The sequence below is a fragment of the Nesoenas mayeri genome (genome assembly GCF_963082525.1).
Source record: "Nesoenas mayeri genome assembly, chromosome: 1".
NCBI lineage: Eukaryota > Metazoa > Chordata > Aves > Columbiformes > Columbidae > Nesoenas > Nesoenas mayeri.
In genome coordinates this window covers 170962824-170980548 of record NC_137541.1, presented here as the reverse complement: position 1 = coordinate 170980548, position 17725 = coordinate 170962824, and the positions used below count along the sequence as shown (strand labels likewise).

Here is a 17725-nt window from a genome sequence, read left to right as displayed (position 1 = left end):
CTACCACTTGGATATTCACAAGAGGTCTTCACAAAACTTAGATTGCCTTAAGTAAATATCAGTGTAGCTGTGATAATTTCAAAATGTCTTTTCTTCTAGAGCTATGAAGATGAGATGAGGAATCGGTCAGAGCTTGAGGTGAGATGCCAGCGTTTAACACTGGAACTGGCTGATACCAAGCAGATGATTCAGCAGGGTGATTACAGACAAGAGAACTATGACAAAGTAAAATGGTAAGTATCTCTATAGTTCGCATGTTCTAAACTTCAACCTTGATTTACTAGAGTTTTTAAATTTGATTTTTGGCTTATGGACAGTACAGGTATTTTTCTTTACCTCAATCCACTAATAGTTCAATTATCTTCTGCAGTATATTGCAGTCATAAGATAAACAACATTTTGAAATCTGATTCTTCAAATTATCTTTTTAAAACTTTCTATTTAGGGATTTAGTGTATTTTCAAAGGAGCCTCCAGTCTCATTGCAACTGAAGAAGTGGGAGCTGTTGATTCCAAGCATCTTAGAACAAGAACTCTCTTTTTTTGCTAGTTTAAAAGCGATGATCTAACAAAAGGCCCTGTGCTCTGCTGTGTGGTGCCTACACAGTGAATTAAGAGGGTAGGACCTTGGGAATTAATATTTACAACTTAAGATATCATTGTAACCATTAATTTGAAAGGGCTGTTATGAGAACTTCTTGTTAGAGAATCTTAGGATTGCCTTAGCGAGTTGGCTTAGCTGCAGGAAGTTCAAGTGTCTGTCTTCATTTTTAAAACAGAGATGTTACAGTTTTAGCCTACACGTTGAATGCCCTTTTTATAAACAATTGCAAAATAGTGAAGGTGGATTTCTTATAAAAACACTCATTGACATATGCTTTGCAGTCCAGCTCCCAAACAGCTTTTTCAGTGTGCTTGCAAGTACAACAAATCTGGCTTTTGGCACATTTTTTGGGGAATGGATTAAAAAATGGGGATTATTAATAGAAAACACCTTGTCAGCTCCTTAGTTGTTCATGCTGAATGAACTCAGGCACGGTTACAGACACAAATGACTTTGCCACTAAGTCGTTTGAAGGAGAGTTTGTCTTCTGGATTCCTGTTCACAGCTGTATGTACTAAACCAACCTTGGAATCTACCTGGAAGCTTATTGCAAATAGGATGGGTTGATGCTATGGTTTGTTTCCATGTGCAACTGCATCTTAATAAGTGAATTGTAATAACGTTCATGTGAATGGCCCCACTGTTTAACAGCATACATTTGAAATAGTCTTGAGTTGAAAAAGGCATGAATGAACGTGCCAAAACTGTATTTGAGAGAGTAGGTTGTATTCATCTGAGTAGGCACAGACGATGGGGAGGGGAGAGCACTGTTGGCATGACTGCATAAGGATATTTAGGAGCATTGCAGGAGTTAATCACTTCCAGGCTCCTTTCTGCCTTTAAAAATGCTATGTCAAATCTTTTAGTTCTGGCATATTACAAGTTTTTTCAACTTTAAAGCTATGCTATGCTTAATATAAAACCAGTTAACTTTTTTCCAGACTGCAAGCTCATACTGGCTCATTCATTTCACTGTTCTGACAGGGTCAGATAAAGTGGAGACACAGAGCTGCTTCTTTGTGCAAATGGAAAGCACTCCTATTCAGGACAGTAACATGATTTTTGCAGCTATGTCATGTATATTTTAAACATGAGCAGTACAACACCCTCAGGTACCAAGGGAGTATATACAAGGGAAGGCAGAAACTGAAAAGTATGCATTGCTTTCTGTTTGATTAGGAAGCTGGGAATTAAGTTGCTTTATTTTTTCATCAGACTCCAATATCTGCAAAAGATTCAGGAGGATGTCATGGGAAATAACATCAAAAGCTTGATAAAGAGAAAAGGATAGACAAGGATACTCATAGTTCATTGCTAAGAGGAGAAATGTATAGCCCCAAGTTACCATAAAGAAGAATAATCAGAAGAGAATGGAATACTTTAGGATGGGAATTCAGGGTTATATTGTATTATAACTGAGTATTATTTTTAGATACTTAGAAATGAAGAAAATTCTTTCATATAATAAGATACTATTGTTAACTAAAAAAGGTAAGATTATCGCTGATTGCCATATGAGTGGCTAGTTGGAAGAAGTTGGTGTCATGAACTGAAAGAACGCTGAGAAATCACAAAAGCTAAGGGATCTTGTTTATTACATTTTATGCATCTAATAGTTTCACTTTATTTTAACAGTGAACGTGATGTATTTGAACGTGAATTGTCAGAACTAAGAAGAAAATATGAAATATTAGAGGTGTCACACAAAGCACAAGCTAAAGAAAGAAATGACTTATCAAAAGAGGTAAATATAAAGTTCTTATTTCAGTAATTGTTGGTTTCTTCACCTCAGGAATTTGATTCTTTGTCTAATCAAGTCTGTCAGGATCACCTGTGGGATAATGGAATAATTTCTATTAGAATAGTCCTCAGGAGATCAGCTGATCAGACCCTCTCAATGCAGTGCAGAGCCAGCGTAGGTCATGTTGCTTAGTGCTTTGTCAAGTTTTGAATATCTCCAAGGGTGGAGATTCCACAGCCTTTCTGGAGAGTCTCTTCCACTGTTTGTCCACCCTCTTTGTGAAAAAAGTTTTTGTAAAATCTAATCAGAGTTGTTGCAGTTTTTTTTCTGTTGCCTTTTCCAAGGCACTTCTGAGAGTCTGGCTCTTTCTGTGTATGGCAATTGGATAGGTGAAGATAACAATAAGATTTTTCCCACCCAGGTTTCTCTTCTGAAGTCTGAAAAAAAATTTTTCTCAACCCCTTGTACATCATGTGCTGCAGTCCATGACCATCTTGGTAGAGCTCTTCTGGTCTTGCTCCAGTATGTTAATGTGTGTCCTTACGAGGAACTCAGAATGGGACATGGCACACCAAATAGAGTCTCACAAGAACTGAACACAGGATAAGAAGTTTCTTCAGCCTGTTGTCTGCATTGTTGCTAATACAACCTAGCAGGCATTTGGCCGCCTTTGCTTTCAGGTCACACTTCTGGCTCATGTTTAGTTTGCTCAACTGATATTTGTCTATCTAATCCATATTTGTTGATTTTCCCACAGAGGTGTTATGGGAGATGGCTGAAAGCCATGCAAAAGTCCAAGTAAATAACATAAGCAGCTGTTCCTCTGTCCATAGAGACAATATTCTTGTCAGGTTTGCTGGGTGCAGTTTGGCTTTGGTAAATCCCTGCTAGTTGTTTTCAGTCACCTTTTCCTCCATATGCATGGATTTGGCTTCCAGGAGGATTTGCTTCACGGTCTTTGCAGGAACTGAACTTAGATTTTCCAACCCATAGTTCCCTGGATGCTCCTTGAAGGTGGATTCCGGTCATCAAAAGCCTTGCTCACCTGCTATGATCTTTCAAACAGCTGGCCAACCTCACAGCAATGTTGGCTATCTCCCTCAACATTGGTTGTGTGCTTTCTCTTTTTTCTGTTTTTCCAACATTGGTTGTGTGCTTTCTCTTTTGCCATTCTCCTAGGTCTCTAGCTTAGTCTTCCTTTGCTTCAACCTCCCAAACTCTGCCCATATTCTCCAGAACCTGGGAGGCCCAAGAGCAACATTTACCAGTAAAGGCTGAATGCTGTGAGCATGCTCCATCTTTCAAGAGACGCAGAACTAGTTGTAACTTGCTTTAGCTTTTTCTGAGCAATAGTGACAGTAGGGCAGAGCTACTGTATCTCTTATGTTTTGTTGTGTGTGGGTTTTTTTAGACATCAGTAGAATGCGTAGCTTTTCTTCTTTGTGACTCTATAGTAAAGTAATGGTTTGGTTACCTGAGTTTTCCTTCAGTTCACCTTTACAGCAGTTCTGTGTCAGGAATAGAGACACTGCTGTTCCGGACCTCTTCTTTCTATGATGCTACATATTGACAAGCGGAGTTCCAGTGCTGCTTCCCTTTTGGGCAGGACTATCTACTACGCTGATGGACTGGTTTTCTCTAACCTGTCTCCAGAAGTCTTTGAAAATCTTTCTGCAAGGAAAATGAATAAATGCATCTTCAGGCACAGAGTGGTTTTCATGTTTGTTAGGGTTCTGGTGAGTTCCTGGTCCACTTAACTCAGTCACTTCACTCAGATCTCAGTCGTTGTCATTCTGGTAGCGCTAATATTGCATAGGGGAATGTGTTTCTGCTGCTCCAAAGGATTCCAAGAGCCAGAGGCCTGTCAGGTCAAGAAAGATATCCCTTGCCGCTTCTCTGTTCGGCAATTCATTCATGCAAGAGTCACAAACTGTTTTCAGTGATGGCTGCCTTACTGAGCATGTATGACAAATTTTGAGTCAAGGGACTCAAACACAAACATGTAATGTTTCTAAGTCCACAGCCTTGATCTATAGGACTTTTGTTGGTTTGTACCAGTACAAGCTTGCATTACTCAGGATCCATTTTCACCATTTCTGCATCTAAATTGTTCATAGGGAGGATTGCCTTGTGGAACCTCCCGGATTAATTATTTACCTTAAGTAAGATAGTTAGGGTGGAACCATTCTAAATTATGGGTATCAAAAAGGGATTTTTCCCTCTGTCTGATGTAGGTGTAGTTTTGCAACATCTTTTCAGGAGGGAGAAGAGGCTTTTACTGAATCTCAAGAAAGAAACTTGTTTCAGTTTATATCATCCTTGACTAGTTTTCAGATGGTTTGTAGCTCAGTGCAGCTTCGATGCAAAAATAAGACTATTTTTAAGCAGTGTTTCTGTATAGAAATCTTTCCAGGAAACACCAAAAGTAATGGAGAAATAATTGATTGGCTGTTCTGAATTAATTTCTGAATTTATTTTTTATGTGATATGAAAGGGGCACTGCATGAGAAGGTTGTTCTTGACTTCCGTACTGGTCCAGGCAAGAATCAAATTGAGGATCTTTGTGTGGTAGCACTTTGACAGCTGAGTAAATGAGACCAATCACAACGGAGAGAATTCAGAGGAGATTGTGTTCCTTAGTGTCTCTGTATAATAGTGTTACGGCTAAAATAATGTCTATAACTACCACTGGCTAATTTTACAGGTAGTCATAGAGATTTTCTGAAACACTAGGGAAGAAACTAAGTTTCTTTTAGAAAATATCTTTTATATTCACCTTTTGTATATCAGTCTGAAGGCTTTGTCAGGCTGTTTATTCATCAGGAACTTTATACTAGATTAATCTGAGAGGGAATAAAAGTAGCACTACATTAAATTAAATATCACTTCAAACTGTGTGATTACTTGAATCTCCTGGAAAGTCTGTGGTGGTTTTTGTGTATGCTGATACCGTATCACAGGTTCTGGATTGGAAGAGCATACAATTTTAAGTGTTTACACAGTATTTATTCTGGAGGAGGAGCAGTTGGAGGGACAGTAACTCCTAGATTTCTGTATTGATGTAGTAAACGATGATGTCTGTGTTCATTATGGATATACATATAACCTGTTACTTGAAGAGAGAGGACAGTTGTGTGGTGTTTTTTTGCTCAAGTAAAACAAAGTGTAGGAGAGGCATTTGTACCTCACCCTCTGTGATGCTCAGCAAGTGGGCAGATGGAGAGAAGCATATCTCAAAGAGCATTTTTTTTCCACAGATTTTCAGCTGTTTAACTAGGTGTTCCATGTCTTTGACTGGTGTATCTCCCTTGAGTAACTGTGAGTCCTTTCATCACTCAGGAAGGTTGAATTCTATCTAAAACATGTACATGATGCCTTTATATCTTTGGGTGACATATTTCTGATAAGTTATTCATTTGTCTTTCTTTGAACTTGGGATTTGACATCCTCAGGAGCTTAAATGGCAAAATTATTTAAGGTAATAAAACTGCATTTTGTTCCCATGAGTAAGGAGCTGGGCCACTGCACCAGCGCCCTTATGCTCTGTGTTTGTTCTCTGACAATGTTCACCTCAAACAGATGGACACTACTCTCTCCCAAACCACTTTCTTCTTGGAGCAATAAAGATGACTGGTCTGGTGACTGGGAAGACTGTCACAGAGACTCGCAAGATATTAATGTTTCTACTTTGGCGTCAGTTCAGCCTTGTGTAGCAACACCATGCTGAATGGAAGTCAAAACACGGCATGCGTAACCCTCTTTGCCCTTGGTGCTGGCCTGGAATGTTACCTTATCCACAGCAATCATGATATGCTTCAGCCCCAGAACTAGCAGTTTTACTATTTCTTCATGGAGCGATGATCACTCCGGTGCCCTTAAACTTTTCACTTCTGTTTCTGAGAATGTTGTAGGCAGTATGATGACAGATTGGCACCAAGACTTGACATCAGTATTTCTGACATTATACTACTCAGTACTATCAATATTCAGTACTTCAGTACTATTTAGATAATGAGGTAGATTAAGGGACACTTTACTTCTTTTTCAGGTGCCAACTACTGGAAATAAATCGTGAAAACTCATAAAATTATAAAGTTATTAAAGACTTTGTTTCAGCACAAATCACCAATTTACTAACATTAAACAAAAGTATAAATAGAGTTTTTTGGTTCACATGATTTCACAAAGGACAGTTAAAATGAAATCACAAATATGTGTACATAGGTTAAAAACTTATCTTGAAGTTCATGTTAAAGTGTTCTTTTTAATGCCTTTTATAGCTGGCAACCATACAGCAATCCCTCAACTTGTTGCAAAAAGATAAAGATTATCTTAATCGCCAGAACATGGAGCTTAGTGTTCGCTGTGCACATGAAGAAGACCGTCTTGAAAGACTTCAGGTTCAGCTAGAGGATGCCAAAAAAGCTAGGGAGGAAATGTATGAAAAATACGTTGCATCCAGGTAAGTTATTGTGTGTTCAGTTCTATCAGTAGACAAGTTATTTAAACTGTTTTATTTTGTTTCTTGAACACATCTTGTTTAATTAAAAGTAATTTCAACTTTCAGAAAGCTAGTCCATATTTATGTAACTAGAAAGAGAACACTTTTGTTGGGTCTTAATGTGTATGAGAAAATTTTTGTTAAACCTTTGATATAAGACCATAGTAGTGAAGATGTCAGCATTGAAACTTTATGGCAACTGTTCTCTTAGGGGTATATAGAAATTCACGGGATTAACTGTAGTTAATTACAAAGGAGATAAAAACTCTTTAAAGTGCATATGTTATATATCTTACCTCCCCACCTCAAATAACCTTTATTAAAACCAGAAGTATTTGAAAGACAATCTAAATTATTATTGCAGAATAAAATGTATTTAATTTTCACAAATGTTTAAAATAGGACACAGTATGTTTAATGTCAGCTATGAGAGCTATCAGTCTTTAATATCTCGAGTTCAAATGCAAATTCTCTAGATGTAGCCTTGAGAAATAGATTGATTGTTGTACGCTATCCACAGTGGTAAACAGTGTCAAATGCTTATGCTATTTGAATTGGTACAGCTATATGTATGAGATGTTGAACACGAAACACTATGCTACTCAGCTACATGTCTTGCTACACATGTAATGCTATACTACAAAATTTCATAGAATCATAGTTGGAAGGGACCTGTAAGAAGCACTGAGTCCAACTGTCTGTTCCTCATAGGACTACCTAAAACTAAATCATATGACTAAGAGTGTCATAAAATTTCAAACCACATTTAGATTTTTCTTATTCAGAATTCAAGGTTATCTAGTTCATGTTATTTCCCTACACCTAGATGCCAAAAAAAACCACTTCAGTATATATCTCGAAATTACACCAAATATTTGCCTGTATGTACTAACTTTTTGGTTAGTAGTGTCCTTAAAAAAATACCCGTGGATTGAATGAATAAGCTTAGAGTATGAAGTAGATTCAGCTTCTCTTCAGCTGCTTCATTCTGTTTGAATCGAGAACTGCAAACAGTTTCTATAAATCTTGTGCCAATGTATAACTAAGATAAAGTGTGCTAATATGACTCTCCTGTAATACAACTAAAAGATAAATTGTTATCTGAATGGAAATAGAAGAGCACTTTACTAAAATTATCAGCTATGGAGTTCTAGCCCATATCAGAGTGGTTTTAATACTATTTTTATTTTCAATGCTGTCACTTAAACTTTTTTTTAATTTTTGTTTTACCTCTGTATATCTCTGAAATATTCAGCTGGAACTTCTGCGTTTTAAATAAATTTTTAGGACTTGCTTTTAAATTGGATTTTAGAAAACCACAAGGGGCTGTGCTTGTAAGTAGTGACTCTTGTAGCTAGATTTCTATTTCTAGAAAACCACTGTGAAATCCTTACCCTGTAATAATGATGTAGAGGCACTTTTACAGAGCTATCTCTGTTCAAGGAACACAGGAAGTTAGTAGCTTGTCTCTACACCATTTGGGATACTGTGCAAGCCTGCTTCACTGTCCTCTGGAATATCAGAGGTCTCCATCCCTTGCATTTTGATACCATCTAAAGAGAAATTCTGATTTTTTGATCTTTTGATCTTTGCCTTTAGAGATCTTGATACTGCTACTGGGATACTGTACTGTTACCAGATCTCTCTCTTGATGTCATAGGTATTGGTGACTCTCTTAATGATGCTGATTTTCAGAGGACAGATATTAACTGTAATGAATAATGCAGTAACGTCTGCTCTCCTCTAGTGAGTGTTACTGTCTTTTGCAGGTCCAAGGTAGCACAGCAGGGAAGACAGTGTATTGAGCAGCATGTGTAAGACTGAACTGCAGTTTGGGCAGCAGCAGTTCTGCTTCTGACCTGCTGATGAACTTTGAATAAATCATTTCATAACATAAAAATGTAATGTAAAATGTGAAAATGTTAATGTAAGATTTATTTTGTAAAATGAGGTAATAGCATCCTTTTGTAAAGCGCTTAAATACATGAATGTAATCTGCAAGGTTGCAGAAGCTGTCCCTTCTTTACGTTTTCCCACACACATATATGTTCTTTGTATGCATCTTCTGAGATGGTATCCCATAGCGGGGATTCCTGTCTATTCAGTAATTTAAACAATCCTTATCTCCGACCAAGTATCTATAGTATTAGTTTTTTTACAGAGAGCTCAACAGAATCCTGTTTATTTGTTAGAGAGATACAAAGTTAGACTAAGAGAAAACTGTACCAACTAATGGATGTTCTACAGTCCTCAGTGCTACCTGAAGGTGACATCAGCTTGGCTAATAAGCTTCTGTTTGCTACCTGTTGAAGAATTTGAGGTTTTGTAAAGCTCACTTCACATCTGGATCTCTTTTGGTTGCTGTAGTTCAGGAATGAAGATGATGAAAATAAACCCAAGTACCTATTTTTAGGAATAAATAAAAATTCACCTTCTGGTCACTGTCAGCACTGCTGGCATTGGGCTACTGTAGTTAGAAAATTACAGGCTTTAGGGAATAGAGGGATTAACCTGCCAAATTTAAAATACACACTTCAAATTAGGTTGAGATTGTGGCAAGATGAATGGCAGCAGTTCATAGCTACAGTTCTTGGGAATCTATATGCACAGACCAACGCAAAAGATTTGCTTTTATATATTTAATCTTAAAATACAATCCATAGTTATATTGAGATGCTCAGATCACATTTAGTTTATTTGCAGTATAAAGCCTTATGAATAGTAGGCCTCAGAAGAAGCTCATTGAAGCCTGCAGCCTAAGCACAAAACGACAAGGCAAAAACATTTTTGACCTGTAACAGCAGGTCAGGAATAAAAACTTCCAATTATGGTCCTTTGCTTCAGCAGCAACTCGGTCTTATTAAAAGGCACTGGCAGGTCAGGCAAGTTATATACTCAGAATATGCCCTTTATTATACAATTTGTTTATTTTAGTCATCTTAAAGATAAGCATCACTTTGAACTGTCTTCTGATGACATCATGGTGGGTGTTCTAGACTTTTGCAGATTCTTCTGATTTTTTTCAGTGACCTTTCCTGACTTTTAGCAGTCTTGTCATCATATGGAAGGTGTAATTTCTGCCATGACAAATTTCTTTTTGGCAAGTAGTAACGGTAATAGCTTATTGTCTAAGCTATGAGAAGATGGTAATGCTCATTGATTCTGCACATAAGAATTGTATCCTGAGCTCCTGATCTTCAGCATTCTTACTTTTCTTCCTACATATTGAGCCGTATAATACATAAAGAACACAAAGTTTCTAATAGAGGTCTTATATTCCAGTGCAGTGTTGGCATTTTGGGGGGTGTATGTTTGGTTTGGTTTTAGTTTTTTTTGGTGTGTGTGTGAGTTCTGTTTTGTTTGTGGTTTTTTTTTTAATTATAAACCTCTTCATTGTGTCCAAGATCTTCATGAAGTATTTTGCTGTCATGTGATGCAATTGAGGAAGGAGAGGAGATAAATTTACTTTTGCCTTGAAAGGTCTGCTAAAATTCAGTGTCTCAATAAAAAGAAAACAGGAAAACATGGACAGCAAGCATTCTGACATTTCAACATTTTGGGGCTTTTAATTAATACGAAGGAGACTTGGCCAGCTCAGGTGCTGATTTCTAAAGATTATGAGCTATCACACAACAGGAAATCAGAAGAAATCTGAAACTTTTTATAGTTGTAAATGCTCATTTCTTCCTAAATATGGTTTTATTTCCAAACCAGTAATTTCTACCAGTTGCTTCTTTGCTGGTTGACTATTTGTGAACATTAACTAGATGCTATAAAATTTTAATGTTCCTTAGTGGTTAAGTACTTAAAACATAAACCTTTTTTTGTAGTTTTGTAGGATAAATTCTTCATGGAATTCCTTGCAGTCTGTCGTGGGCTTCCAAAGTTACAAAAATATATCAATATTGCTCTGAAATGAAATTATTTTGTCCTGGAATTTTTTTTATATCTGCTGCTTAAAAACTGAAGTATGCATTTAAATTAATTTATACATCCTATTGACAGAATTAATTCCAAAATCTTGGGGATTTTTGACTTGTAAATCTCCACTGCATGGAAACTTCCATGTTGCTTGTGATGTTTTTTTCCCCATATAAGGTGCTAATAACACCCAACAAAATCTTGTAGTAGCATGGCAGTATTGCAAGGTAGTAAGTTAATCAACTCTTACGCAGTGATGAAGAAGCTACAAGACTTTGGAAAGTGGGGAATGAATTCTTTTTTTTTTCTTTAATGTGGTTAATTAATATAAACTCTAATGTAGAGGCTGACAAAGAATTTCTAGACTAATGTTAAGCCTAATGTTGCTTGACTGGTCAATGTCAAATTACTTTAAAACAGTGTGCAGAAAGCTTTTATTTATTCCTAACTAAATATTATTTATTCCTGATTTTCACTCAATTTGCATAACAACACAGGCTAATATGTATTTCAAGCAACTTGGGAGAAAAATGTGTAAGAATTAAAATAAAATCTAAAATGAAGAAGTGCTCTGCTGTACTTGTACAGCTGTACCTGAAGTTTTGATATTTTGGCCAGCGCAATTAATTTTAAATTCCCATGTTGTATATTTGTTTATTTACAGAGACCACTATAAAACAGAATATGAAAAGAGACTGCATGAAGAGTTGGAACAAATAAGGTTGAAAACAAATCAAGAAATCGAGCAACTACGAGGCACTTCAAAAGAGATGTATGAACGTGAAAACAGGTAGATAAGATGCAGGCAACAACCTGATTAGGACAAAACCAACCAAGTACAGTTTTGTGCTTAGGTACAGTCTTAATTGACTCGCTCTTTGAGAAGTCATTAAAATGTGAGAATTGTAGTTAAATTATTAAACTGATAGGAATTGTGTAAAAACTAAAATGGAATTTTACTTGTACAGGAAATATATGGTGTTACATTATTAAATGATGGACATCCAACATCGTCAAGGAAAAGTATTATTGAAATTCATGTTCCATATAAACATTAGTGGTTTGAAGTTTGTTCAGGTGTATAGTGTTAATTAATACAAAATGTATTGGTTTACCTGTCATGCTATATGTGTGATCTTGAAACTGTGCCAGGAAACCAGGGGTTGATGCAGGTATTGATGCAGAAAGTAGAAAAAATGAGGGAAACCAATAAGACTTAAGTCTTTGTAAAATAAATCAATTTGAGATTGTTTACAGCATTATTATTGTTGAAGAAGATCCCAGTCCTGTGTGTCATCTTGTTCAGTTCCATGGAATTACATGCAGAGTTAGGCACATGCATAAGCCTTTAGGGATCTAAAGATTTGGATTTCTGGCACTAGATTTCCCTTTGAGCTTGTTTTTTGCCCCTTTTATTAATTTAAAATAGCAGGAGTGCTTAATAATTCATCATGACTTCATTGTAGATGTCCTGAAAGTGTCTTGTGTGGAGAAGGAAATGACTGTAGTAAAAAGATATTTGTGGCATCAGCATCTGTTCCTCTAATAGGTCATTTTGTTGCTGCTCAGAAGAGTGAAAAAAGAACATGACTCTTGCTGTCTGTCTTCCAGTCAACTGAAAGGTTCTAATTAAAAAAAATTACATCGTTGTGTAGTTTTGCAAGTGTGAGTAAAAGATATACACACACATACATACATACACACCACTTCCTGTATGCAAATCTATTTGGAATTACAAAGTCTGAGTTTAAACCTCCGCTGTTCATGGAGGTTTGACAAGGGTCTGTGTATCATTGAGCAAGCTACTGATAGGTATTTCATTTGTATCTGGAACCAATTTACAGAAGTTTTGTTCCTCATTTTGAAATAATTACTTCTGAAATGTAAATCCCTTAGATTTTACTTCATATTTTGGAAAAAAAAAAAAAGCATATGCTCTTTCTATAAAATACTAAAAAATTCCACCATAAGACAGTGCTTTCCAGTCTGAGGTGCCTCTCAATAGTGAGACAAATGGAACCCCAAATTGTGAGCAAAGTGCTTTGCAATGAACTTGTGATGTGAAGAGATGCTGCCTGTGACTGAAAATAGATGCTGAAGATGCTGGTTTCATCTTCAGGCTCAAAGCACGAAACAATATTACAGCTAAGCTGATTTAATATTCGGTTGTTCTTACTCCTTACTACTTTGCCAAGCCTGATGGGCATGATGTTTCCCTTGCATTTATTGGCACTTATTTTATGCTCAGATGAATCAGTTCAAGAAGCTCAAATGGGGCAGAACCAATGAAAAGGTGATACTTTCATTCTTAATTTATTAGGGATCAGTTTCATTTGGTTGTAGTAAGCATTGGCTACCTTGGCATTAGTAAGCAGGAATGAATTCACAGAGCTCATGAATGTCTGCAGGAGGTTTGACTTTGGATTAGCTGTAGTCTGTTCCCATAGATCAAACACAATTTCTTAGTTTTGAGCATGTTAGGTGCTCTCCCTGAGCACATCTTCGAACTTGGTTCAAACCAACTGGAATCCAGTGTGTGCACTCTAGAGTAGTTTAGGGATGTGAACTGATGTGCAATAATGGCAGTTGCTAAGAGGTTTATTTCAAAAGTTGAAATGGATGCCCTTGTGCTTCTGATTCCCCTCCCCTGCCCTCATCCCACCTGTTTTTCCCCTTACCTGTTCGTGAATCTGTAGGCAGTGTTCCTGTCCCACTTTAGAAGGGTACTTTTGCTTGTGTATGGTAGGCTTGCTAGATGTCTGATGGTCTGTATGGCCTGTATGTGCAGCCAGCAGATAGGTGCTTTACCTCTTTTAAAATTACAGTCACACAGCCTGAAAACTGGCAGCGTTGCTAGTGTGTTTCCTAGTTCTGTTGAAAATAATTTCAACTGAAGTTACATCACAGATGTGATTGTCGTCTTGTTGGTTGAGCAGTACCTCACTTGTGTCCATTTTCTTTCTATTGCATTTTCAAGTGATTGGCTCTTCAGTTTAGCAAAATAGTTTATTATCTGAATGAGCCGCTGTGTATCTCCTACCATTTCATTTTTATCCCACTTCTGTTACACCACTCTTAAGGGTACAACATTGCACTCCTACTCTCAGACTAGATGTCAAGACAATATGCTTGATGTTAATGCTGTTAACACTATTAATGGCCATGTTCTTATATTTTGGTATGAGTCAGTTTTAAAGAATCTACTCTCTGAGTAACATAATTTTTAAAGAAATTTTTCTTATCTTTCTCTCATAGCCAGTTAACTGTTACCTAATTCTGATGCTGATTGTTCATAAGTAACTATTTTCTATTCATATTAATTACTCAGAGTTCAGAGAAGTACCATTGGTAACATTTCTTTAGTCTAGAAAGATCTTTCACCCCAAAATTATATATCTTTAGTCTGGCTAAGATGACCTAGGATAACATTAATATGGGCTTAATAATTTTCTGTTTACCTCTGTATCTTGACTTTTTCTTCAAAATTTGCCTGAGGCTATAATTTCACTTTGCTTTAATTTGAAAAGTTTGTTCCTCTGTGGAAGGGAGAAAGAAACAACTTCAGTGGAAAGAGCTTGGTTGCATTTACATTAACAGTTTAGTTCAGGCGAAACACTTGATTTTGAAGTAAAACCTCCTGGTCATTGCTGCTTGCCGTGTTTTTGCTTGCCTCACACTGTGCTTGAATTTGCAATATTTTGCTTATATTTGTACCATGTTAACAGGATTTCTTTTGGATGAACTGAAGTTGAAAGGGGTCTCTAAGATCACCTAATGCATTCCAAATGCTAGTGAGTGTTCAAGTCTCAGGAGCCAACCAGGAATAAAGTAAAATTCTCAAAAAAAAGTCATAACGTAGGTGTCTGGTCTTCAACAACCACTGTTTGCTCTGCGATTTGACTGTTACTGTATTGCAGTAAATAATTAAGGTAAAGCTTATAAGCACTATCCAAGCAGTACTTCCACTTAGCACACCATTGTAATACACTGTACTACAGGCAGACTACAGACTAACGGACTATTAATACCTATATAAATTTTTAACACAAATACTACACATATTATTCTTCATATCATACTATTCTCTTTTGTAACCTCATCTAGGTGTTCCTGCTCTGTCAGGGGGATTGGACTAGATGATCTTTCGGGGTCCCTTCCAATCCCTAACATTCTGTGATTCTGTGTCAGTGAAATAATAATGAGGTTGTTTGCATGTCTTAACTGAATCTTCGATAAAAAACTGCAAAAGTATAGAATGACTGCAATTAAATGTTTGTGGTTTTTTATGGTTCTGTGCAGATCAAAAATGCTGCCAGTAATAGATGGCAGGAGACACCAATGATATGCAATAACCTATATATCTGACTAACTAGTGAAGCAGTTGTATGTGGAAGCAGGATTTTAATGCTTAGCTAATCTTCTCCTGCTCTGTCATAGAAGTTGTGAATCATCTCAGCTAGGAAGACAGCATTCCCCTAGTTACTAGTGAAATACCAAGCCATATTATTGGAATTTATCTAATGCCTACAAAACAGAAGTAACATGTAGTTCTAGTGTTCTAGAATTATTCATATATTCCTACATATAACCAAGTGATTTGATCATTGGTTTTAGAATTTCAGAACAGGAAATTTTGCTGGTGTATATGAAAGTATAACAATCTGAATGACAAGCCTCTGTAATGAATAGACACATAGACAGACCCTTCTCTCATTCTATGAGAATTCAAGAAAGTGCTATTGAAGTTTAAGATCAGTCAGTAGTAATTCATGAAGCAAAACGGTCTTTTTTTCTAAAAGATTCTTGACATAATGATTTTTGTTTCCTTCAGAAATTTGAGGGAAGCAAGAGATAATGCTGTCGCTGAAAAAGAAAGAGCAATTATTGCTGAAAAGGATGCTTTAAGAAAATATGATCAACTCTTAGAACAGTAAGTATCTTTTAACATGCAAAAAAAACATCTAAAGGTATAACTATATTTATATCTAAGCAGCTTTAGGTAGGAGGAATGACTGCTTTGCCTTTCTGCTTATAAAGAATAAATTGAATTGCAAACTTTTTTAAAATGAAATTACACATTTAATTCTAGTGGTATTTTTTTCTATTAGCAGTGCAAAACAATGTGAAAGTTTGATTCTTATCCTACAATCTTGTAAAGACAAGCAAACATAATTATGCATCTCTCACCAAAAATGTGGATTTCATATTTTGTATTGGCAGTAGTCAAACTCCAAACCTGTTCTGTTGGGTTTTTTAATCTAGTTTCAAGTAGAAAATTATCTTGTATGATGTCTTCAATTAATAGTTTTTGTAAAGTGTGGATAGAGAGCTGTAGTCATGAACAGTTATGCTTGTTACATGCCTCTTTTTTTACTACTGTCTCTTCTCAGTCTTTCATGTATAAAAAATAGTGTCTATACAAACATACAATTCTATTCATATGGAGAAGGAAACTCTGTTTGATTTTTCTGCCTGTTTACAAGCAGTCTCACTATGCTGCTCTGTAGCACCTTGTTATTACTTTTTGTAAATTTAGAATATTAGCTATGGTAAGTTATGAGGTAATTTAAAACTATGGACAGTAATCAAAGGTACTCAGGATAAGTTTGTCATGTGTCTTTAATTTTGGACTTGATTCATTGTTTAATCAACTCATTTTTTTCTAGAATGAAAAGGTCAGTTCATTAACCAACTGTGATACCTAGTAATGTACTCAAAGAAAGTACTTGGCGTGAACTGTTTTTGCTTGGAATTGTTTTTAATTATAAGTAGTAATCTGTTAAAATGTTGTTAGCTTAAGCATAGGCACAAAGTAATTAAAGCTTTTAATTTTAATGTGTAACTCCTAAATTCCAGTGGCAATGTAGCTCCTCCAGCGTAGCCACAAAGGACTGAAAAAAATGTCAGTGCTAACAATAGGGGTAGTGGAACAATAGGGGTAGTTCTAGAGTAAATGAGTCAGAGGACTTGATATCCACGCTGAGTTTAAGATGTTGGAGTTCAGATTAATTCTAGTTTGGGCTCAATGGGCCCAAGGGTGCTCAATGCCTTTTGGTGTTTAGAGTGCGTCATAGGTGTTCTAGGATTCTCAAAGTGAGTTAAGTTACGAACTCTGAGGTGATGGCTCCCCAATGCAAATCCAGGTGTGGAAATCAAAGCTAGTTAAGTGAGGACAACCAGGAAACTTCTTTCAAAACTGATCTCCTGATTTAAAATAAAATCCTAATGTGAGTCAACAATGTGTTTCTTTCTGATGAGACTCCTGCCTTTCACTGTGATAAAGCTTACTATTACATGTGGAGAGTTCATATCAAACTAGAAGCTCTTCTGGAAGGTAGGTCTTGAGTATGATAATAATTTCAGTATGCACACTTTCTTGTTTTTAATGAAAAGATCAACTCTATAATTCTTAACATATTTTAACATTAACCATGAAGAAAATATTTTTCTATTCTGCTGTATTCCTACTCACAAAATCTATCATTTTTTCATATTGTTGATTTGTTTGAGGAGGGAAGTTGCCCTGCAACCAGAAACATAGGAAGATTTTAGAGCTTTAGCAGGGGAAAAAAGAAAGTTAGTAATATGCTATTTGTTGTTACCTTGTTTGTTACACCCATGCGTCTTTCCTCCTGTAGCTTTTTCTACCTATAAGCTCTCCAGTTAAGTAAAACTCTCTTTTCTTCAATTAAAATAAGTTAATAAGTTGATTAATACTGGTTTTTTGGAGTTCAAAGAAGTAGATCATTCCTCAGAAGATAATCCTTTTCAGAGAAAAAAACTTGGGAAAATGGAAACCCATACTTCCCTTCTTTAAGATGTATGTGTCTCTCTTTAAAACTACCTCCTTTCTAACCATGGTACAGGTGGCAAGACCGTGACTTTTTCTACATTCCAAGTCATCTGCCTAAATGAACTGCAAAGTAACAAACTGGCACGATAAAATGGAATAAATGCCT

The 17725-nt window shown here is 36.2% G+C and overlaps 1 protein-coding gene across 1 annotated transcript in view; it reads left to right on the top strand.

Moving 5' to 3' along the window:
- Positions 1-17725, top strand: part of PIBF1 (progesterone immunomodulatory binding factor 1) — a gene marked incomplete at its 3' end in the record, with an annotated part of 116816 nt that overhangs the window by 19633 nt on the left and 79458 nt on the right. The window contains exons 6-10 of the mRNA XM_080356229.1: positions 100-233; positions 2239-2347; positions 6625-6806; positions 11431-11556; positions 15598-15696. Of these exons, the coding sequence (XP_080212355.1) occupies positions 100-233; positions 2239-2347; positions 6625-6806; positions 11431-11556; positions 15598-15696 (650 nt within the window). The remainder of the gene's footprint in view (positions 1-99; positions 234-2238; positions 2348-6624; positions 6807-11430; positions 11557-15597; positions 15697-17725) is intronic.